This window comes from Primulina tabacum, chromosome 12 (assembly GCF_025594145.1).
Source record: "Primulina tabacum isolate GXHZ01 chromosome 12, ASM2559414v2, whole genome shotgun sequence".
Classification (NCBI taxonomy): Eukaryota; Viridiplantae; Streptophyta; class Magnoliopsida; order Lamiales; family Gesneriaceae; genus Primulina; species Primulina tabacum.
Window position 1 is genome coordinate 34,526,811 of NC_134561.1, and position 24,355 is coordinate 34,551,165.

The following is a 24,355-nucleotide window of genomic DNA, read 5'->3' on the forward strand; positions in this document are numbered from 1 at the left end:
ATACAAGACGTTATCACGTACCTGATACTCCGATCGATGCCCTGTTCTGACCATCACTATTGATCTCTGTACATTCTGATCAACTTTCTGAGCCGCTTTAATCCTCATAATCAGCTCTGGTTCTACTTGCACCGTATAAAGTCTCAACGGTCTATAATCTGTTTCAAATGCTAATCCAGACAAACAGCAGTCTTCTATCAAATTTGAAACACCGATCGTCGACAAGGATAAGGAACATATCTTTCGACTTAGTGCATCAGCTGCCTAATTAGACTTTCCCGGATAGTATTTGATTTCACAATCAAAATTCTTAAGCAAATCAAGCCATCTTCGTTGCCTCATATTCAATTCAGATTGTGAAAACAGATATTTCAAACTTTTATGATCAGAATATATCTCGAACTTCTCACCGTAAAGATAATGTCGCCATATCTTTAATGCAAAGACAATGGCTGCCAATTCCAGGTCATGAATTGGATAACGGGTCTCATGTGGTTTAAGCTCTCTTGAGGCATAAGCAATAACATGCCCTCGCTGCATCAGAACACATCCCAACCCTCTGTGAGAAGCGTCGCAATAAACCACAAAATCACCAGTACCGGACGGATAGTCAACACCGGGGCACTGGTCAACCTCTTCTTTAACTCCAGAAAACTGGTCTCGCATTCTTCAGACCAAACAAATGGAGCATTTTTCTGAGTCAGCTGAGTAATTGGTTTAGCAATACTTGAGAAATCTTTAATAAAACGACGGTAATATCCCGCTAAACCCATGAAACTGCGAATTTCAGGCACAGACGTCGGTCTCGGCCAAGAAATCACGGCCTCAACCTTGCTGGGATCAACTGATATCCCATCTCCGGATATAATATGTCCCAGAAATACTACCTGTCTTAACCAAAACTCGCATTTCGACAGTTTAGCATATAATTTCTCAGCCCTTAAAATTCGCAACACAGTTCTTAAATGCTCAGCATGCTCACTCATATTCTTTGAATAAATCAAAATATCATCGATGAAAATAATCACAAAATCATCGAGATATTTCTGGAAGACACGGTTCATTAATCCCATAAATACAGCTGGAGCATTAGTCAGACCAAACGGCATGACAATAAATTCATAGTGTCCATACCTGGTTCTGAATGCTGTCTTTGAGATATCAGAATCTCTGACTCTCAGCTGATGATATTCAGATCTCAAATCGATCTTGGAATATATAGAAGAACCCTGCAACTGGTCAAACAAATCATCAATACGAGGCAGATGATATTTATTCTTTATCGTTGCCTTGTTCAGTTGCCGATAGTCGATGCAGAGTCTCATCGAACCGTCCTTCTTTCTTACAAACAGTACTGGAGCACCCCAAGGAGAAACACTCGGTCTGATGTATCCCTTAGCCAGTAAGTCTTCCAGCTGATCCTTTAATTCTTTCAACTCAATTGGTGCCATTCTGTACGGGGCTCTAGAAATCGGAACTGTACCTGGCATCAATTCAATGCTGAAGTCTATCTCTCTAACTGGAGGTAATCCCGGGATCTCATCTGGGAAGACGTCAACAAACTCACGTACCACTGGCAGGTCTGCCAATGATGGACTCGACTTCAGTACATCTACTGAATAGACAAGGAATCCCTCTGCTCCTTTCTGTAATAATCGAGTCATAGATAATACGGATATTAAAGGAATTCTCGATCTAGAACCCTTACCGTAGAATTTCCACTCTTCAGCCATGTCAGGCCTGAATCTCACTATCTTGTGGAAACAATCAACTGTAGCTCTGTACTTGGTCAGCATATCAATACCGATAATACAGTCAAAATCAGACAACCCCAGTACAATACACTCTAACTCAATCTCATGCCCGTCATACTGTAGTATACAATGTTTTACAGAATTTACTGATATCAAACATGTCCCTAAAGGAGAAGAGACAGACACTACAGTAGCCAAAGACTCTACAGGCAATGCATGACTTAATGCAAATCGTTCAGAAATAAATGTATGTGAAGCACCGGTATCAATTAATACATAAGCAGGGTAACCACATAAAGAACAGTTACCTGCCACAACGTCATCTGGTGCTTCCTGGGCCTGCTCCTCTGTCAAAGCGAATACTCTGGCCTGCTGTTTAGAAGGCTGGATAACAGTCTGGCTACCTCCTGGCCTCTGCTGTGACTGAGCGGGCGCTGGTTGGAATGTGTGAACAGCAGCTGATCGTCTCTCAGTCTGTGCTGCTGATCCCGATGACTCGGCTCCCTGAGATCTTTGAGAACCTCTCTGTGGACACACTTTAGCAAAGTGTCCCGGCTGTTTACAGATGTTGCAACTACCAGTCACTCCCTGGCATTGCTCAGTAGCATGTCTTCCTCCGCAAGTCTTACAATAAACTCCAGTGTAACTCTGGCTTTGTCAAGAACCACCGGAGCTAGAAGAACTGCTGCCAGATTTCTTAAATTGCTTTCCTCTGGCTTTCAAAAATTCATTCTTCCCTCCACTGCTGCTGCCACCCTCAAATCTGGGAGGTGGTTGCTGTGGTTTCGGTGCCGGAGGTACAAATGAAGCCCCTTTCTGTCTCATCAGACCGGCTTCTGCTCCCTTAGCTCTGTTCAGAGCGTCAGTAAAGTTATTCGGTCGCCCTGTGTTCACCAATGTAAAAATCTCTGGGTTCAAGCCATTGATGAACTGATCAGCGGTAGCTTCCTCGGTGTCAGCAACATGTGGAGCAAATTTCAACAAGGTGGAGAACTTGGACACATACTCTTCTATGTTCATCTGTCCCTGCCTTAGATTGACAAACTCCGCCCCCTTGTCCTTTCTGTATGACACTGGAAAGAATCGTTGATAAAATTCACTTCTAAAAATATTCCAGGTGATAGTCGTACCTCTATGCTCCAAAGCCCTCTTTATTGTAATCCACTAGTTCTTTGCAACATCGTGTAACTGGTGTCCAATTAATCGAACTCGTCGCTCATCTGTATACTCCAATGAGTCAAACAGCATTTCAATATCATCAAGCCAACTCTCGCACTCCACAGCATTCTCTGTTCCCTTCAAAGTTGGCGGGTGAAATGACTGAAATCTTTTCAGTAACGTTTCCATTGGAGTCGGGGTTACATCCATTGGAGGATTTGATGTACTACCCTGTTCTGGGATTCGTCTGGGAGGCATATCTGGTTATCAACATGATTAGCAACTCAAATACAACAACCAACTCCAGCCCTCATCTGATCATCTTACTGCTGATCTAGAATCGGTGCTGATCCATTCTCAGTAAAACATATTACTATATCAAATTAGATAAGGAAGTAACATGTATTAAAGTAGTAAGACATGCTAGCATTCAAAAGCAGGAAAGAAAACCTCAATCTACCCCGCTCACTAGCCTCTTCTGTCTCAATCTAAAGAATCTATCGCTCTGATACCACCTGTTGTGGAGACCCGGACGCTAAGCATCTTCTTAATCGTCATTGGGACTAATTTAATCAATTAGAATAAACAGGGTCTAAATTTTTTTTTAAAATGCGGAAGGTAATGGAATCATTCTATTATACAAACCAGTATAATAATACAATCCTGTACAACATGCATCTAGTTCGACACTAAGGTTCAACTACTACAATCAAGTAATGAAACCTATCTATATCCAAGTCCGGAATCACCACTCTAATCTCGATCTCTCTTCACCTCTGTGACCCTGAACCTGTCCCACCTGTTGCCATGCACACATACAAACACGACAACAGCCGGATAACTCCGGTGAGAATAAAATCCCAGTATAAACAATGTATCAATGCAATCATATAAAACATATATAAGAGCATAAAAAAACATTAAAACATGTATCTGATCTGACCACATGACTCAATACAAATCTGTACCTAAATCAAGGACTCATTTCTAATCTAGGGATCCCGATCTAATTTAGACTTTGGCATGCTGTACCGAATGTCTACAATAGACATCGATCTACATCTAAGCTCATCGATACACCGTAAGGCTAGTGTCTTAGCGGTTCTGTCAAAGACTCGGCGGTTCTGCCTTAGCCAGGCTGATCTGCCCTAGACTCGAATTTTTGTTCTGCTATAATTCAATAGACTAAACATATCAATCTGATAATTTGCAAATATCAATGCAATGAAATAAAGTACGTGATTTAGGAAAACTCAAGTCAAACCTAACTTGAGTTGTGCAATCCCGAATCAAACATTTATTTATACCTTTCTTTTTGTCGCTCTGATGCAATCGAAGTCTCGACTCAAAGTCTGTCAATGTTCAATCTGGCAATGACAATATCAATATACTGTATCAATATTCTATTCAAATCAAGACATCTCTGTCTTATTAAATTCTGACGGTACAACAGTATAATTCTGCGATACCGGTGATACCACACCAGTATATACTAATTCCAATAACTTATAATCAACCACCGTACAAATCTGACATCACATCTCAGTCAATTTAACTCTGAAATTCATAACAATTTCATAATCAATCTGTTTCTTAATCTGACTTCGATTCTATGATGTCTAATATGTCAAGAACACTATATATGAATCGTATCTGATTCTGGACATAGCATAATTTCAAATCTTAACAAAACGTAACAAAACTTACGTCCTGTAGTAGCTGTCGTTGCTAGGAACACGGTGTCCTACTCAGATTCAAATTTGGACGGCCGGATTGATCGTAAATCAAATTCTGAAATCAACGAGCAATTCCCCCTCAACTTTCGTTTTTCCTTTCTTCTGAGGAAAGAGTTGCATGTATATATATATATATATATATATATATATATATATATATATATATATATACCAACGTTGCATAATACACCACATGTCGATTTTTCCTTTTGCATGACTCACGCATATGCGCGGAGACCTACTGGTCTCGGCCTTGGCAGCTCGCGCATATGCGCGACTTATTTCCGCGCATATGCGCGAGGTCCTCTGGACTTCGCTTGCATAGGCTCGCGCATATGCGCGACTATTTCCACGCATATGCGCGAGGTCTTCTGCCTGTTTGGCGCATGTGCATGCATCTGGTCGCGCATGTGCGCCGATGCTACTGTCCTCGCACATAAATTTTCACACGCTATCTCATTTTGTGTCTCGGTTAGCCCTTTCATAATCGTCTCGATTAAAAATCAATAATCGTAATTTAACACGATATAAAATCTCGGGCATTACAAAGACATTAACAGATTAGATTGCCAAATTACTTGAAATCTTGGAGTATGTCAAAAATTTGCATCATGGGTTTCCAAATGCTTGGATAGTTTATCTATACTACTTTATTAAGTTTAAGACACTTTGAATAACTAACTTTGGTGTCATGGTCTGTTTTAGTAATTATATATATTAATAAAATGTTAAAATTTTAACTGCAAGTTATATGTGGTTTAGTGGATAGAATCATTATTTCTTTGGGTTTAAGTTATAGGTTCAATTCTCATTGAGGTCATGTTTTTATTCTTTTATTTTTCATTTTATTTTTTAATTTATATATCAAAATTACAATGTAGTCCCTTACTGTTTGTTATAATTATATTTTGATCCTCATTTAAATATAAATCAAATGAATTATAAAAATTATTATACAAACAAGCAACGCGTGCGTCGGTGCACTAGTAGAATATTATTACTCATACCGGTTATGATAGTTTATATTATTACTCATATCGATTATGGTAGTTTATGCTGAAAGAAGTTTATCAAAATTAAAGTTGATGAAAAATTATCTTCGATCAATTATGTCACATGATAAATTGAATTGTTTGACCAAACTGTCTGTTGAAAAAAAAAGTAGCTAAACTTGATTACGATGATTTAGTCGACAATTTTGCCCAACAAAAGACGCGAAAAATATGAACACTTTGTTATTGTCACGAATGACAAGTGTGCAAGGACTATATAGTATATAGGGAGCAACTTGACATAATTAAAGCAGTATTTATATAAGAATAAATATTGGTCCATTGGACATATATAATTTAGTTATGGATTAAAGCGCTAATTACAATTAGCTTATCCTAAAGTCTTATCTAACTTTTTGGTAAACCTTAGTGACTAGGAGACACAGCAGCCAGCCTAGCTCAGTACTATGAAACAATATAAAATTCTTTTTTAAAATGCAAAAAATAAAATAAAAAATTATTTTCAATTATTTTATTATAAAATCAATTATATTATTTTCATGTTGGGCAACGTTGTTATGGCTTTTTTTTTTTTTTTTTTTTGTATTTCTTGTTAATATTTATATAAGAATAGGTTTCTTGTGAGACGGTCTCACGAATCTTTATCTGTGAGACGAGTCAACCCTACCGATATTCACAATAAAAAGTAATACTCTTAACATAAAAAATAATATTTTTTCATGGATGACCCAAATAAGATATATGTCTCACAAAATACGACCTGTGAGACCGTATCACACAAATTTTGCCTTTATATATTTACATGTGCTTTAGTTGAAATGTATGAGTAAAATTGGTTTGATGTCATATTAACAGACCAGATCAATTAATATATATGACTCGAGTTTAATATATATTTATAGATAAATATGTGAAAAAAACAAAATTGATTTTGTTACTTCTATTTACTTTTGAACATCTAATTGGTTAAAATTAGACATCAATGCAATAACGTAGTTTTTTTCATTTTTAGATATCTTTCGTCAGAATATCGACATGATGTTATGTTGGTATTATGACCAATTATATATATCTGATTTTGATTTTATTTTTACTTTTTATATATCCCCATTTGACAATAATATAAATAAATATATATTTTAATTTTGATTTTGATTTTTTTACTTTTTTATACATCCCCATTTGACAATTATATATATATATATATATATATATATATAATTATGATTTTGATTTTATTTTTTACTTTTATCTCCATTTTGACAATAATATAAATATATAAAGTTTGCATGACAGCCGAGCAAATAGTTGACATCAGGTTCATAATTTTGTAATAAAATAAAAATGTGGCTGGTTTAGGTATGTGACAATTTATTTATTTATCCTAATATTTTCGTAATTTTTATTAATCTTACTTTTCTTTTTTGATTATTTATTAATCTTACTTTACCCACATTCTAGGGCAAGTGGCACATTTAATTAGATAGATTAGAATAGAAATTAATATATCATTATCAAGAAACTCAACACCATTTTCGTTTTGCCCACCTTGAAATTATGTCTTGATTTATTAGCCATGTGTTAAATTATGTCTTGATTTATTAGCCATGCATGTGTTTTGAATATACGGTTTTACGGATTTATATATCTGAAAAGGGTTGATCCGATCCATATTTAGAATGAAAAGTAATATTTTTGATATTAAAAGTAATAATTTTTCAAGGATCGAATATGATAGAAGATCTGTCTCACAAAAATGATTCATGAGACGGTCTAATAAGAGTTTTTGTGATTTTATATTGAGACAAGTTAATTAGAAGTTTAATGTGAATAAATATGTTATCTTCTCCACCTCAAATTTAATATGCGATTTTTTAATGAATTTTTCAATACGTACACAACATTAAATTCTCATTTAGTGTTTATCTGCTTTTGCAATTTCTACCCTTTGGCTTCTGAAAAAGATTATTTTACTTTAGAAACTTCGGGAAACATAATGTCAATAAGAGTTTGTAGGATATTGTACTTCATAACTCTATCTGAATCAGTTTTGACTTCGATGTATTCATCTAAAGTTTCTCATGTTTGACCGATTGCAGTACGGCCGGAGTTTAACGGTTATACTCATGCATTTTAAGACTAGGACCGGTTTAGATGATCTCTTGCAGCTATACTTCTGATATAAAGTTGAGCGGTCCGACATGATCCAGTGGTTGAAAAACCTATAAATACATAAGAAAAACAGCTGAATCTTGAAACACCTTGATATTATTTATTTATCAATGATCAAAAGTTAGGATAAAAAAATATTATAACATAAAAAAATTAAGATAATGCTTATTAGAATAAACTAACGATTTTGAAAAGAAAAAAAAAACTATTATATCAATCTATAAAAGAAAGTGAAATTATAGTTTGTAAACGAACTTATCTTTTTGGATATAATTAGCATATCACTATCAACTTCGTATATTTTTAGTTTTAAGTAATAGTCTTGAATTAATTTTGACTCGTATTATTTGTTTGTTTCATTTTATTGATTTTGTTAATTGTATGAAAGTTAATTAATTTTGCATTTGCAGATATTTACAAATAAAAAAATAGAGAAAAAAATGATAGAACAATAAACCAAGTTATAAGCAATTAATTTGTATTGAAAATGTTCGGAGTAGGTCTCTTGTGAGACGGTCTAACGAATTTTTATCTGTAAGACGGGTCAACCATACTGATATTCACAATAAAAAGTAATATTTTTAGCATAAAAAGTAATACTTTTTCATGGATGACCTAAATAAGAGATCTGTCTCACAAAATACGACCCGTGAGACCGTCTCACGCAAGTTTTTGCCAAATGTTCGGAATAAAAATATGAACGAGTACCGATGCCATATACCATAAATCTTTGTCATTGTCTAGGTTTGCTCCTTCGTTTAACACTCTAGCTCTATATATGTTCCGCTCCAAACAAAAGAATAGTTTAATCTATTACTGTCAATGAAGTTTTGTTTAACTTCAACCAAATAAAAAACGTTGTGTGTATCAGATATCAATGTTGTCTCAGACGTCGTAACACTCAGTGACAACACGCAGCAGAATAATAACTAACTTAATAAAATAACTCAGAGATAAATATGCACATGTGAAATACTTGTGCAATGCCTTAAGACAAAACAATCATTAAAAAACAACTTGAATTTACAAAACCAATACTAGTGATTCTATGTAAACTAATTTCCTCAATACGTTGAAAAAACTAATTGCACCATAAAACAAATAATCAAAATTAAAGCGAAACAAAGGATTTCAAAACAATGTGCCGAAAACTGGAGTAACTGAACAAAATTTTCAATCAACACTTTCACAAGTGTTGTCTTTAGATGTCTTCAACACTCAACAACAACATGTTAAAACATCGACGATCTTCAAACAATGAAACTCTGTGAATTGATTATTCTCTCTATGTTTCTGTGTCTCTCTTTCTTTTTATCTCGTCATCAAAAGTCCTTTTGCAGCAATTGTTTTCTTCTTTTTATAGACTTTTTTTTGCCTTAGAGTTTATTCCAAAAACGAAACTTACAAAATATGGAAACAATAGTTTTTTTTGGAAATAAACTCCTCTTATAATATTTGTTCAAGATCTAAAAAGACAAAATTTTATAATTTAATAAACACAATATTGTCAAAAAAAAAGTTCAAATAAGAAACAATTATATTTCTTTCAGTTTTTATAACCGCATCGTGATTGGACCGATCTATTTTAAAATAATGGTTCAACTGGTTGGACCTTAACACTGATTTAATATATAAAATAATAATATAATAATATATTTTAAATTCTAAATGCGTATATAATAAAAAAGATATATACCAAAATTTAAAATCTAAACAACAACACAAATATAATCAAAATATCAAATAAAATATTATATATATGTTTAATAATAAATTAAATAAACTCCAATGCTACTAAATAATATTTTTAACAAAGTTCAAAATCAAAATAATTACATATATGTCTGACAAAAAATAAAATAAAAATTGCAAATACGAGAAATAATTAAATTTTATTTTTTTAAAAGAATGAACCAGTCTGATCGATTTATAACTGATTCGCTAGTCACGTCTTGTCTGATCGGTTCTCGATCAATTTGACCTGCAAAACGGTTTTTGAGTGTGGTCCGGATCGAATATGTGATTGGTTCCTGGTCGAACCAGACAGTCTAGTCCAATTTTGAAAAAAAAATGTAATACATTAAGTGGAGTGTATTCAATTCAGAGTTTTGATGACTTTTTCAAATGATAGACTTTTATGGATTTGATAAATTTTTATTGACTTTTACAGAATTTCACATATTTATAAACAGATTTATGTGGATTCATGTAGATTTTTTTGCAAGATTTTTATAGACTTTTGTGAATTTTTTTTATATTTTTTTTATAGAATTTTATAAAAATTTACTTAATTATAACATATTATTTTTTATTAATTTCTTTGAACCAATAATTAATTAACATATATAACATATTCAGTTTGAAATAGTTTTTCAATATTTATATTAATAAATGAATTTACTTATTTAAAAGTTAAATCATTTAATCCTTACATGTGTATATACTTGGGTTTGTATGCACGGTTATAAATTTTTTAAAATACATCAATTGATTAATCTGTAACTTTGTTTTTAAATTGATAATATACATGTGAAAAGAATATTTGTGTGGATATAATTTTGTATAAAAATATCATAGCTTATGTGTTAATTGAAATTGAAAATGCTAAAAAGAATTTAAAAATCATGGTTGTTGCGAGGCTATTCAATTATTAAGAATTAAACGATAATTTTTTGGATCATATTTTATTATTATTGCATATTATATTAATTTGCATAAATCATAAATTAAAAATCACAAAATCAATTATGGAATTCAAAATTTCCTATGATTATTAAAATAAAAAATTATTAAATGAACAATCAATCAAAAAATGAAAAATTAAAAAAAGGAAAGATCAAAATATATATAGAGATACACTTTCCAAAATTTGAGAGAGTGATAGAGATAGATAAGAGGAGAGAAAATAAGAAAAGAGATGATGTGAAGCGTCAGAGAGATAAATAAATAGCTTGTGTATGAGTTAGAAGTTTTAAAAATCCATCTAATTTTTTGGGTTGAACCAAATACAATTTTTGACAATTTATAGTTGTACCTTATGCTTTAATATTTGTATGTTGATGAATTTCATGAAGATATTAAAAGTCTATTTAAAATTTGAATACCTATAGACTTTTATAGAGTTTTTAAAAGTCAATGTTGAATACCACTGGACTTCTATAGAGTATGTAAAAGTCTAAATTGAATACATATAAACTTTTAAAATCAACAAAAGTCATTAAAAGTCATTAAATATCATACATTGAATACACTCCCCTAAGTATTAGCTTAATAGAGACAAATTTAGTAGGTTACTAGTTACTCTGCACACGCGATGCGTGTGTACAATCTTTTTTATCATTATCGATGGACTAAACTGAAATTTGACAAATTATGGAGGGACTAAATTGATATTTGAATTGTTGAAATAAAAAATAAAAATAAAAGTGCGTGTTGAAATTGAAAAAAAAAAACAAAAGCGTAATATTATTATCATATAAGGGTAAAATTGGAAGAAAAAGTTGGTGTCCTCTCTAGGTAGTTATTATCATGTCCTTACACTTAATAATATAGTATAGATAATATAGAAGTATAGATGTATAACTTTCGCAATCACCAAATTAGCATGGAGGCCCTTGATTATGATTGAAAGCCCTCACTATTTATGTTATTTTTGTGATTAAATATCCCTCCTCAAAGGTGTGATAATATATAATTTTTGAATAGTGATAATGGTAAATTAATATAATATTTAAATTTTTATTATATTTTTTTATAAATTAATTTCATATATTTTTATTATTTTCATGAATGACCCAAATAAAATATTCATATCACAAAATACCACCCGTGAGACCGTCTCACACAAGTTTTTACGTTAATGCAATATTGGGAATGTGAGTTAGCAGATAGTAGGTTGTAGCTGTCATAATACGCGTTGAGAGAGTTCTATTTCTCCCCTCATTTCATTTCATCATCAGTTCGTTTATCTCATCTCATAGCATTTTAATGTTTAGTTCTATAATATTCACAATATATGTTCTCCAATATCAAGATAGTGTGTGTTCTTTTTGAAAACACAACGAGTGGTTGGTTGTATACCATAGAATATTATATTACAGTGAAAGTCTTTTCATCTTGTCTGTGATTTTGATCATAATAATTTTTAAAAAAATTTAATGTAAAACCTCGATATTAAATTTTATTCTTTATTTTCATATTTATATTTCAAATTACCGTCAATTAACAACTATATCTCGTCACATCTGCTCCTCTACCGTACGACAAACTCTCGTACTTTTATTTTTCATCATCCATTTCCCTTCGCACATTACAATTTTTTATTCAATTATTTTATATAAAGTCTTTCTTGATGAAAAGAAGCAAAAGGTCCTATCACAGCTTCCAGCACTTATCAATCAAACAGATAAATAAATAAATAATAATAAATCCACAAAAAAAAAATAATCCGATAAATAACTAAATAATTGTCATACGAAATTACCATAATACCCCTCAACGTGTCACTATAAATTCCCGCTGCCCATTGTGATTCTCCCACTGTTTCCCTTTCTCCCTTGTGTAGGAGGTTACACTGTACACCGTGGGTATAGATTGATCCCGCAGGAGCCCTAGCTCTCCGTCCTCCATTCCCGAGGCCTATACGTACAGGAATCTGTATCTATTCTCGTCGGCGGCGGTTCTGGTGGCGCGGAGAAGAGCTCGCGTGATTTGCTGTATGTCAGTAGATTGCGACTCGCATTACGGTGGATCCGAGCTTGCGAACCAGTTACAATGGCCACAACTCAGAAAAAGGCGACGCTTGCTCCTTCGAAGGAGCCTTCTTGTTGTTCTACACCCGCGGTGGCGGCCGCAGAGGGATCAGCCGGCATTCTCGTCCGACGTGAGGCGGCATCTGTACCGTCAGCCGCTGATTGGGGCGTTTCTAATGCCGCGGGAGATGAGGAGAGGAAGAAAATAGCGTCCTTGATCAGAGCTGAGCCGTCTACTAAGGCCAGTAATAAAGGTTCTTTTCTTCATTTTCTTCATTCTTCCAAATGCAATCGATAGGTCGGTGTTTGGACTCCGTGATTTTTTCGTTTTAAAACGTGAATATGTGTAGGTCATTTATTATGGAGGATACGTGCATTTTATTTGTTATGGTATGGGCAGGCAGAAATGGCTGCACGAGTTATGCATTAGTTTAAGACCTTAAACCCATATCTTGGTCATGTAAAAATCCCATATCGTTCAAGTCTCTATCGTCCTTCAATTTAAGTACTTTGCGAGTGTTTCTGGGCTGTCCTTAGCAAACATTGCTATTTTACTACGCCTGTTTTTTCCCTCTTCTCGATGTTACATATGATCAATTCTTTTGTTTGCAGTTATCTGGCAGGCATAATAAATAATTCTGTTGGATTTATCTTAGTGATAATTAGTTTTTCTTTCAATTTTCGTCTTCGTTTTGAAACTGATCGTTCTTTCATATGTTTTGTGGAATCGGGGAAAAAGAAGAAGTATAGAGAGAGCTCTCAGTAGTTTTTTAAATTTTTTTAAATTACGCAATATAGATTTATAGTAGCAGTGATGTTTAGCTTTTTAATGGAATATGATGTATTGGGAGGTAATCGTTTGATTGGCATTAGATCCCTATGTTATTATGGTTAATTGAAGTATGTGTGGCCACTCTTGTGCAAATTTTCTAGTCTTTCTTCTCTGTCGATACACAGTTATTTGTGTTTGTAGACAGTACATCACAAAGTACTGACATCTTATTGGTGTGTCATTTTAATTGTCTAACTTCATCATATTATGCGGATGCTTGCTTTTCTAAGCGTTTAAGTTTTGATCATCGGTGAACTGAAAATTCTGTACACAACATGCATATCGTAAGACAGACTTGTAGTTTTCTATTATTATGATGTCAAAGGAGTTCAAAGATCTGTCATTTATTCCGTTCTTCTGCTTATCATTTAATTTAAATTATTGCCATCCATATCAATCAGGCAAAATAGTTCTGTCTGTGTTGCAATTCATGTGAAATTTAGTTCATAGTAGCCGATTAATTTACCTGGTGGTAGAACAACCGGTGTTCCATACTTTAGCTACCATATTTGAGTCATAAGGGTGCATGTATGGGTAAATGTTTCAGAAAGTTTTGTAAGCTCGTACATTCTATGATTTAGTGGAGGGGGGAAATTGTTTTTTAGCTTCAAATATACGCTTGGTGGAATTATTCAGTCATCACCATTATTTTGTATATATTTTTTCTGTGTGGAGTTGGAGGAGCTACCCTAGGTACCTTATTCCTTGTTAGGGACTGATTGTTCATGAAGCTGAAGGCAAAGATTATCTCTTGTGGAGGTCCATAGACCGGTAACTTCTCATTGCGGTAATAGTCTTCCAATGGACATCCTGCATCCAAGATTTTCAATAGCAAATTGAAACGGTCATTAGTTATTCATTCACTAATTGGATTTTTATGTAATGTTCAGTATGTTAAATTTTTATTTTCTCAAGTACCAAAATGAAACTCATGTTATTTTAAATCAATAGTTTTGTCATAATTTTTCAACCAATCAGTGTTAACATCGTATGAGGTTAATATATCCACGGAGAATGCTTCAGTAAGTTTCAAGTGACACCTTTTGTTGTATTGACTGACTTAAAGAATTGATCGATGTTCTCTCTCTCTCTCTGAAATTACTTGTCAAAATTAAATTTGCAAAGAAGATTAAGTTGTTGATTGATTCCTTTTTGTGATTGGTGAATGGCCATTCAGGGATTCAGATCATGACAAAGGCTCAAACCAAACATCCATTGGATCCTTTATCTGCTGCTGAAATATCTGTGGCAGTGGCAACTGTCCGAGCAGCTGGAGCAACCCCCGAGGTTTAAATTCGTCATTTTATTTCTACGATCAATGTTATAATGCGATGCTATTAGTGCAATAAGTAGATATAATGGTTGGAATTGATTTCCCTTATTATTGGGTTTATCTATCTCTTCAGGTCAGAGATGGCATGAGATTTGTTGAAGTGGTTCTGGTGGAACCTGATAAATATGTAGTGGCACTTGCAGATGCTTACTTTTTCCCCCCTTTCCAACCTTCATTGTTGCCTAGATCCAAAGGAGGACCAGCAATTCATGTTAAGCTCCCTCCAAGACGAGCCAGATTAATTGTGTACAACAAAAAGTCTAATGAGACTAGTGTATGGATTGTTGAGATGACTGAAGTACATGCAACAACTCGAGGTGGACATCATAGGGGAAAAGTTGTTTCGTCTACAGTTGTCCCTGATGTTCAGCCTCCTATGGTATGTCACCCAGATTTAAAAATTTTGCTAGTTTGTTTTGTTTTGTTGGACTTGGCCTTGAGTGCATCCCATATTTATGAATACGTACTAGAATTGATGGGAAAATTTGATTAATCTATCACAATCATCTTGGTTCAAATCGACAGAAACATATTATTCAATTGTTTGATGAAGTGTCATATGAAATGCAGTATGAGTAATCAACTACATTTACCATTTTCTTTGATGCATAACTGTTTATTGCCCAAAATCATTCCTATCTTTTTGCAAAACATATATCCTTAATTTTTTATGTTTCTCTTACTCATCACAATAGTGACTTCTCAAGTCATCTTCAATTCCTCTATTCCATGCCAATGGCATTTAAAAATCCAACTCGGATCAGAGCACATGCATGTGTGCACAAATTTCCTTTGTTTGGGTTTGGGAAACTTTTTTGTTATCGGTCTATCTTGCATATTGCTATTGACTTGTTAATTTTAGTAACAGGCCGGTTCATACGTTATATTAATTGGCATTTGAAAGTTTATCTACTCAAAAGATAGTAATCGTTAAGAGTTGCATTGCTCATATGAAAATAAGTGCTTTATGCCAGTTATTCTTCAGTGTGCTAGTTTTCTGGATCATGAAGTTATCTCAGTGAATTGTAAATATGATGGGAAACTGTGCTTACAGTTGCTGACTTACACGCTCTCCAAATATGCTTTTTATTTGAAGTTATAAACCAATGCATTGGCTCATTTATTGTATTGACGTGTCCTTCCTTTCATTTTATGAAAATTGGGTTGATACATGAATCTAGCATGATTTTTTACAACATTTCTTGTTTTTAGTAACTTCTGGTACATGATCTACAGACTAACGCATACAACACCTACTCTCTCTCCCCCCTCCCAATTGTAGGATGCCACAGAGTATGCTGAATGTGAAGCCTGTCGTCAAAGATTACCCTCCATTTATAGAGGCAATGAAGAAAAGGGGTATCGATGATATGGATCTAGTCATGGTTGATCCGTGGTTAGTAAACTGTAAACAAAAATATACTATGGAGTTATCTACCTCAAGAGTATCTATGATTACAATCTTTATGTCCAAATATGGCTACAGGTGTGTTGGTTACCACAGTGATGCTGATGCTCCTAGTCGTAGACTTGCAAAACCACTTATATTTTGTCGTACAGAGAGTGACTGCCCGCTGGAAAATGGTTATGCTCGACCAGTTGAAGGAATTCACGTTCTCGTTGATATGCAAAATATGGTTGTGATAGAATTTGAAGATCGTAAACTTGTTCCCTTACCTCCTGCTGATCCACTTAGGAACTACACTGCTGGCGAAACAAGAGGGGGAGTGGACAGAAGTGATGTCAAACCCCTTCAAATTGTTCAGCCTGAAGGTCCAAGCTTTCGAATCAATGGACATTACGTAGAGTGGCAGAAGGTTTTCACGTACTTCTTTTTTTACTAGTTCACTCTTTTCATTCTCATAGTTTTGATGTATTCATCATTTAAATGCTTGTTGCAGTGGAACTTTCGGATTGGTTTCACACCAAGGGAGGGCTTAGTTATCCATTCTTTGGCCTATGTTGATGGTAGTCGGGGCAGGAGACTTATAGCCCAGCGGCTTAGTTTTGTGGAGATGGTTGTGCCCTATGGGGATCCCAATGATCCTCATTACAGAAAGAATGCATTTGATGCTGGGGAAGATGGACTTGGAAAGAATGCCCATTCCCTCAAGAAGGTATCCCTTTTTTGTCCAATATTGTTTACTCTTTTTTAAGTTTACTGGTCATTTAACTCTCCATATGAAATGCTACCATTTCAGGGGTGTGATTGTTTGGGATATATAAAATATTTTGATGCCCATTTCACAAATTTTACTGGAGGAGTTGAAACAATTGAAAACTGTGTATGTTTACATGAAGAAGATTCATGGAATCCTATGGAAGCATCAGGATTGGAGAACTGGGCTTGCTGAGGTTCGAAGATCAAGGCGTCTTACAGTTTCTTTTATCTGCACTGTGGCTAATTATGAATATGGTTTCTACTGGCATTTTTATCAGGCAAGTGGTCACATTTCTCCGTGATGTTGCTTGTATTACAAAAGAGGGAAGTGAAATGTGTTGATTTTAAATTTATGAGATGATGTTTCTCATGAGCATAGTTGTCAAGGTTGCTAAAAATGTCAAGAGCGTTGAAAGGTTGTCTTAATGTGGTATCACACACACCAAGGGAATGGGCCGTTGTTTAAGTCTCAAGTGTCGCCCATTTATGAAATGATTTTCATGTGTCATACTTCATAAATATTGGATGGTGTGTTAGAGACCATAATATCCATTATTTCAATATAGTAAATGAGGAGGCCATTTAAAATACTTTGACACGAGAAATGGGCTTTTATTTTATTACCTTCCCGTTCAAGATATGTGTTGTATTATTTGAGTGCAGGATGGGAAAATTGAAGCAGAGGTTAAACTTACTGGAATTCTCAGTTTAGGAGCATTGCAACCTGGAGAGTCTAGAAAATATGGCACATCAATTGCGCCAGGATTGTATGCCCCAGTTCATCAACACTTTTTTGTTGCTCGAATGGATATGGCAGTCGATTGTAAGCCTGGAGAAATGCAGAATCAGGTATGTTGCAATCGTTTTATTGTTGTTATACATTTGAGAGGAAAATCTCGAATATTATTTCATCAGGCTAATCTCATGTTATATAGATTACAATAATTTAACTATCTCCAAAAAATCAGAAAAAATATCATCCTACCTAATTTACAAAGTTTAAACAAAACAAATATTTATCTACACTCTCCGTCAAGCTTGATAGTATATGTTAATGAGGCCGAGCTTTTTGACGAGAAACTCACTGTTGTGTTCGGACAATCCCTTTTAAAGTAGATCAACAAGTTGATTGGATGTGGATACGTATTCAATCTCTTCATCTAACTTGTTCTCGGATCTACTTCCACGTGTTTGTCTGTCATGATGAACTGGGTTATGAGCTTTACTGATAGTTGAATTGTTGTCACAATAAAAATGCATATGATCCTTGCATTTAGGTTCCTTTAGTAATTTCTTAATCTAGACAAGCTCACAGACTCCATGTGTCATGGCTCTATATTCGGCTTCTGCACTGATCCTAGCAACAACTGACTATTTTTTGCTCCGCCATGTCACTAGATTTCCCATACCACTGTACAATATCTTGATGTTGACTTCCTATCAGAAACAGAACTAGCCCAATAAGCATCTGTAAACGTAATCACTCTTCGATCATCATCCTTTGCGAAGAACAAACCTCTGCCTGGAGTTTGTTTCAAGTATCTGAAAATTCTATAGATAGCGCATCCTGATGACCTTGACACAATGAGTGCATTATTTGTTTACTAGACTTACTGCAAGTGCAATGTTGGGTCGAGTATGTGAGAGCTTGATAAGTTTCCCAACGAGGCGCTGATATTTCCCTACATCCACCGATTTACCTTCAAACATTTTTTGTTTGTTTGACAACTCGCTTGGTGTCTTACTTGGCTTACACCCCAACATGCTTGTCTCTTCTAATAGGTCCAATGTGTATTTTCTTTGGGAAACTTAAATGCTCTTTCTACTCCTTGCAATCTGTAGCAATCTCTATTCCCAAGAAATATCTCAAACTTCCAAGGTGTTTAACTTCAAACTCTCTTGCCATCATACTCTTAACTTCTATCATCTCTTGACTATCATCTCCAGTTAAAATGATGTGATCGACATATACAATTATAACAGTGATATTTCTTTTCTTAGAATGTTTGACGAACAATGTATGGTCATCTTGTCCCTTACTATATCCAAACTTCTTGATGACTTTAGAAAATCTATCAAACCATGCACGTGGAGGCAGTTTCAGTCCACAAAGTGATTTGTTGAGTTTGCATGCCGTCTGCTTTCCAAATTTGTCTTCTAAACCAGGTGGTTGGCTCATGTTAACTTCTTCCTTGATATCACCATTAAGAAATGCATTTTTCATGTCCGGTTGTTGTAAAGGTCAATCAAGTTTAGCAGCTAGTGACAAAAGAATTATCACAACATGGAGCTTAGCAACCAGTGCAAAAGTTTCAGTATAGTCAGTACCATGAGGCCGAGTGAAGCCTCTGGCAACCAAACGTGCTTTATGTTGTTCGATTGAGCCATCTGCCCTATATTTTACAGTGAATAACAGGTGTTGTTCTGTTTCAAAGCACGCATTTCCTCTAGCACTGCAACTTTCCACTCAGTAATTTCTAGAGCTTCACGATCTGACTTGGGAATAATTTCACATTTTTGAGATCTGACTTGGGAATAATTTCACATTTTTGAAGTAAAAGTTCGCATTGAATGAGAAAGATTTGAATATGAGACATCGCAAATGAGATGTGTGCAAGTTCTAGCACCTTTCCCAATGGGGAACATCAAGATCAAGAATAGTACCTAACTGAGGATTTACTATCGGTTTGTCTTGTTGGTTGTGATTAGGAATCACAATATCTTTAATAACTCGAGGTCTTCGTCTCGAGTAGACAAATTCTGGTTGAGGTTTTGAGTCTCCCCCTGCTTCAGATACTGGAGAAGTGGATTCTGATACTGGAGAGGTAGGTTCATTTGTTTGAGGAATGATAGGAGTGGGACAGAGAGAGGATGTGGTGTCTGGGCTGAGGACGAGAATAGGTGTTGTATTCCAATAAGCTTCTCTTTCCAAGTACTCCCCCTGAAGCTTAGATGGAGCAAAAATAGATATTATTCTAAAAGAAGGTAACATCACGAGAGACAAATGATTTTTTTGTATGAGGACAACTAGCAATAATACCTCTTCTGAGTAGGAGAGTACCCCAAAAAACTGTCTTAACCTCCCTAGGATCTAGTTTACTTCGGAGATGGTCATGAATATGTATGAGAGCGGAAAAGGTCATAAGCAGAAGATTTGTGGAAGCACAAATGTGAGGAAAGAGGGAAGTTAACATGGAAATGGGTATGCAGAAATTTAATGGACGACTAGGCGGGCGATTGATTAAATAGGCAGCTGTAAGAACCGCATCCCCCCATAGGAATTCACTATGATTGAGTGAAAATGGGGCAGATGTTGCGTATGGCTTTGGGGAAAAGGAAACACGAGCATGCTTGGCAAGTTCACAAAATTCACATTGAAACAAACTTAAATCTTTATTATTCTGAATAACAACCGTGGAAAATAAGAAAAATGGGGTGACTTAATCTAAAGCGATGTAACATTATTTATCGAAAGTTTGGAACATGACAAGACTTAGAACTTGAAACCAGAGACTGTCGATGTGTAGACGAAGAATACTCAAGGAGATAAAGGCCATCGTAAAGCTTAGCACATCCAATCATCTTCCCCGATGGTGGGTCCTGGAATTGACAGAAAACATACAAAAATTTATCAACACACTTATTGTCATGAGTGAGTTTACTAACAGAGATTAGGTTACAATGCAGGGAAGGAATATGAAAAACATTTTTAAGATAATTCCCTCTGAAACTTTAATATTGCCATATCTAGCAACACGAGTGAGGGGGCCATCAGCAATGTTGGCAGTAACCTGTTTAGTACATGGAGTGTAGGAGTAGAAAAGTCTAGAATCGCTAGTCATATGATCAGAAGCGCCAGAATCAATAATCCAAAATGGTGTAATGCAAGATTTAAAGACGGAGTGGAATATACCAGACTATGTCAAGGAACATGAACCGATGGGAGGGCTGGGTGAGATATTGAGAGATGTTTCACGCAGAAGCTTGCGGTAATTCTCAGTCTGCTCTATCTGGTCCTTAGCGAAGGGTGCCAAAGTGTTAGAGGTGGTGGGCTGCTCTTGAACAGATTGAACCTGGAAACTTCAACCATCTTGCTTCTTCCTCAGCTGCCAATTAGCTGGTTAAACAACAATTTCCCAGCATTTGTCTTTCTTATGGCCTGGACGATGTCAAAGATCACACCCAGGCCTTTTACCTTGCCGTTGTCCCTGACTGGAATGATTTCCCGAAGCCAAGGCAGATGCTTTAGGAACCGAGACAGCCAAAGGAAGATCATGCTGTAGCATCATCTTGCGCTTCATTTCTTCGGGATGGACCTCTGCAAGTGCATCATCCGGGGATGGGAAGGATTCCGGGCAACAATTCTCCCACGAACATCATCAAGTTCGCGGTTGAGTCCAGCAAGGAAATCGTACACCCTTTCCTTCGCGAAGTGCTGTTGGAGTTTGACACTAGAAGCAGTACAAGGGGCAGTGTCTTCGAAGAATAAGTCCAGATCTTGCCATAAATCTTGGAGGTTGGTGAAGTGTTGTGTGACAGAGCGAGAGCCTTGTTTCATGCCTTTCAAGCTTAGACCTAATATCGAACATCTAAGAGCATTCCCAAGATTAGAATCCATCTTTCGAGCAGCATCCCAAACTTCTTTTGCCGTTGTCAATTTCAAGTAACGACGACTGATGGCAGGTCCATCGAGTTCACCAGCCACTCTAGAACAATGGAGTTTTCGGTCAGCCAAGAATTGTAAGACGGGCCAGTCTTGGCTGGGCAGATAATTCACCAGTGATGAGCCTTAGTTTACCCCGGGTGCAAATCACAATCTTAAAGGATTGTGCCCAGTGGAGGTAATTGTGACCATTGAGACAATGAGTAGTGATCTGTAGTGAAGAGATGTGACCCCCAGACAGAGAGGTGACAGGCTGGAGTTTTGGTGGCGGGTCACCGGACAGAGAAGAATCGGTGGACATGGCTGTAGAAGGACGCGGCGCTGCTGCCGCAGAGAGAGCGAGGAAAAAATTTACGGTGGAAAGGAACCCTTGTGGCTTTGATACCATGTAAATTTGAGAGGAAAATCTCGAATATTATTTCATCAGACTAATCCCATGTTATATAGATTACAACAATTTAACTACCTCCAAAAAATCAGAAAAAAAACATCATCCTACTTAATCCACAAAATTTAAACACAACAAATATTATCCCATATTTATCTACAGTTGTCTTGGTGCTAAGTTGAATCTTGACACATTCTTGGTATATGAATTTTTTTTTTGACGGTACCATGATAAATATTTTGATCGACACTTTCTCTTGACAAAATCAAATGATTGATCTTTATATTTCTTTCTTCTGCAATCTTTCCCATTTCTTTTAGGTTGTTGAAGTGAATGTTAGAGTTGAAGAACCTGGAAAGGATAATGTTCACAATAATGCATTCTATGCTGAGGAAACTTTACTTAGATCTGAATTAGAAGCTATGCGCGACTGTGATCCACTGTGTGCCCGTCATTGGATTGTAAGCATTCTCATCATGCTCTTTTTACCAAATTCATCTAAAAGTTTTATAGTGGGACATATTTTAGGGAAAGTAAATCGCCTGATTTTTTACTGTTCTCTCAATCTAAAATGCATTGGCCGGAGCTTTCTGTTCAAATCTTTTACTTGTTCTTATCTTCCAGATTGGAAGGATCTTCTTTTTCTTCCTTATGTTTCTTGATTGCTAGGTGGATGCTTTTGCCTATCGTATTAAATTTTTCCTTTTTATGATTACAAATTGAAATGGCCTGCAAACTGTTTAACCTGCCAGGTGAGGAACACAAGAGTTGTCAATCGGAATGGACAACTGACAGGCTACAAATTGGTACCTGGTTCAAATTGTTTGCCTTTGGCTGGCCCTGAGGCGAAGTTTTTGAGAAGAGCTGCATTTCTGAAGCATAACTTGTGGGTTACACCATATGCACGTGGGGAGGATTTTCCTGGCGGGGAGTTTCCTAACCAGAATCCACGTGTTGGGGAGGGTCTGGCTTCTTGGGTGAAGCAAAATCGGCCTCTGGAAGAAGCTGATATTGTTCTGTGGTTAGTTTTCATTTTACATTATAAAGCATAACCTTTTTGCTTCTTTGTAAGAATGTCCCCTAACAAAATGCAATATGTTCGCTTTCATTTTTCGATTCTTCTCTTCTCATAGTGCAAGCTAAGCATGTGTGTGTATATTAAAGCTAGGACTTCGCTTAGGCCTAACCTGTTTCAATTTATCATTAAACCGTCGTAGACACAATAAATTTTGGCTTTATAGGTAATAGTCATTGATTTTTAACCTAATGCTAAAATCTATTAAATCGAAAACACTAGATATTTCCTCCTTTTCATTTTATTTTGTTGATGCAGGTATATTTTTGGAATTACGCATGTTCCTCGATTAGAAGACTGGCCTGTTATGCCAGTGGAACGCATTGGTTTCGTGCTTCAGGTGTGTTATCCAATTGAATGTTTGACTTGGTCGCCATGCATGGACTTTTTATAGTTTTACTACTCAGACCCTACCTTGTAGCACAAGAGAAATTCATCAATCCAATCTTCAGAGGAATCCACAATGTTTTACCGACCTATTTTCTAATAATTTGTTCAAAAAGATCGTTCTCTTTATTCATTCCTCACCAAACTTTTCCTGAATGAGCTTCATTTTAAGTTTTCCATTGAAGCTTTGTATATAAGTAATAATTGTGAGCTTGAGAGAGAGCACACAGTTACATTCGATATATGCGTGCGTGTGCGTGCACCAAATTCGTGCTGGATGAAAATGTGCTCGCTTTTGGCTTACCTAATCAATACCAGACAGAGAAGAGAAGGTCCCAAATTGTAAATTTGCCCTTATCCTCAGCTACATAATGCAAAGAGTGTCGTCTCCTAAATTATAGGTGGCTTTCATATTATTGAGACATCTTGATAAGAACAAATCCAGAAAATGTTGAGAAAACACGTAGGCGGCTTAGACATGTTGGAGCGAAAACCAAATTACTCATGAATTTGAGCATCTTTCCATTTGTGGGGATGGATGCATTTGTTCTCCCCTAGATCTTGTTCAGTGGTCGATACTCCGAGTTCTGCAATTAAACCAGCGCTGATTTGTCTATGATTCATCCATTCCCGCAATTTCTTTAATATCGAGCTTAATAATATTATTGCTTCTTGATGCACAGCCACATGGATTCTTCAACTGCTCGCCTGCAGTTGATGTCCCGCCGAGTGCTTACGAGATGGATGGGAAAGAGAGCGACGCAAAAGACAACAGTGTAGCCAAGTCAATTCCGTCCAGCCTGATGGCAAAGCTCTGAGCTTGTATAAAAATTCTGTTCTTTTCTCTCTTTGTGATTTAATAATGAATCTTTGTGGATTGAACTTCTTTAGTTGAAGTATGTGTTGTGAAAACTCGGAGTAGTTTGTTTGAC

The 24,355-nt window shown here is 35.6% G+C and overlaps 1 protein-coding gene across 1 annotated transcript; it reads left to right on the top strand.

The window, feature by feature from the left end:
- Positions 1 to 12,371: 12,371 nt before the first annotated feature.
- On the top strand, positions 12,372 to 24,335 carry LOC142520136 (diamine oxidase [copper-containing] 1, peroxisomal-like). The gene is given in 14 exon segments (XM_075623135.1): positions 12,372 to 12,838; positions 14,594 to 14,703; positions 14,823 to 15,128; positions 16,032 to 16,061; positions 16,063 to 16,145; positions 16,236 to 16,566; positions 16,651 to 16,866; positions 16,951 to 17,055; positions 17,057 to 17,188; positions 17,574 to 17,759; positions 22,282 to 22,422; positions 22,714 to 22,982; positions 23,295 to 23,376; positions 24,107 to 24,335. Coding segments are annotated over 14 exon segments (2,358 nt in total). The 5' UTR covers positions 12,372 to 12,606; the 3' UTR covers positions 24,242 to 24,335.
- The last annotated feature ends 20 nt before the right edge of the window (positions 24,336 to 24,355 follow it).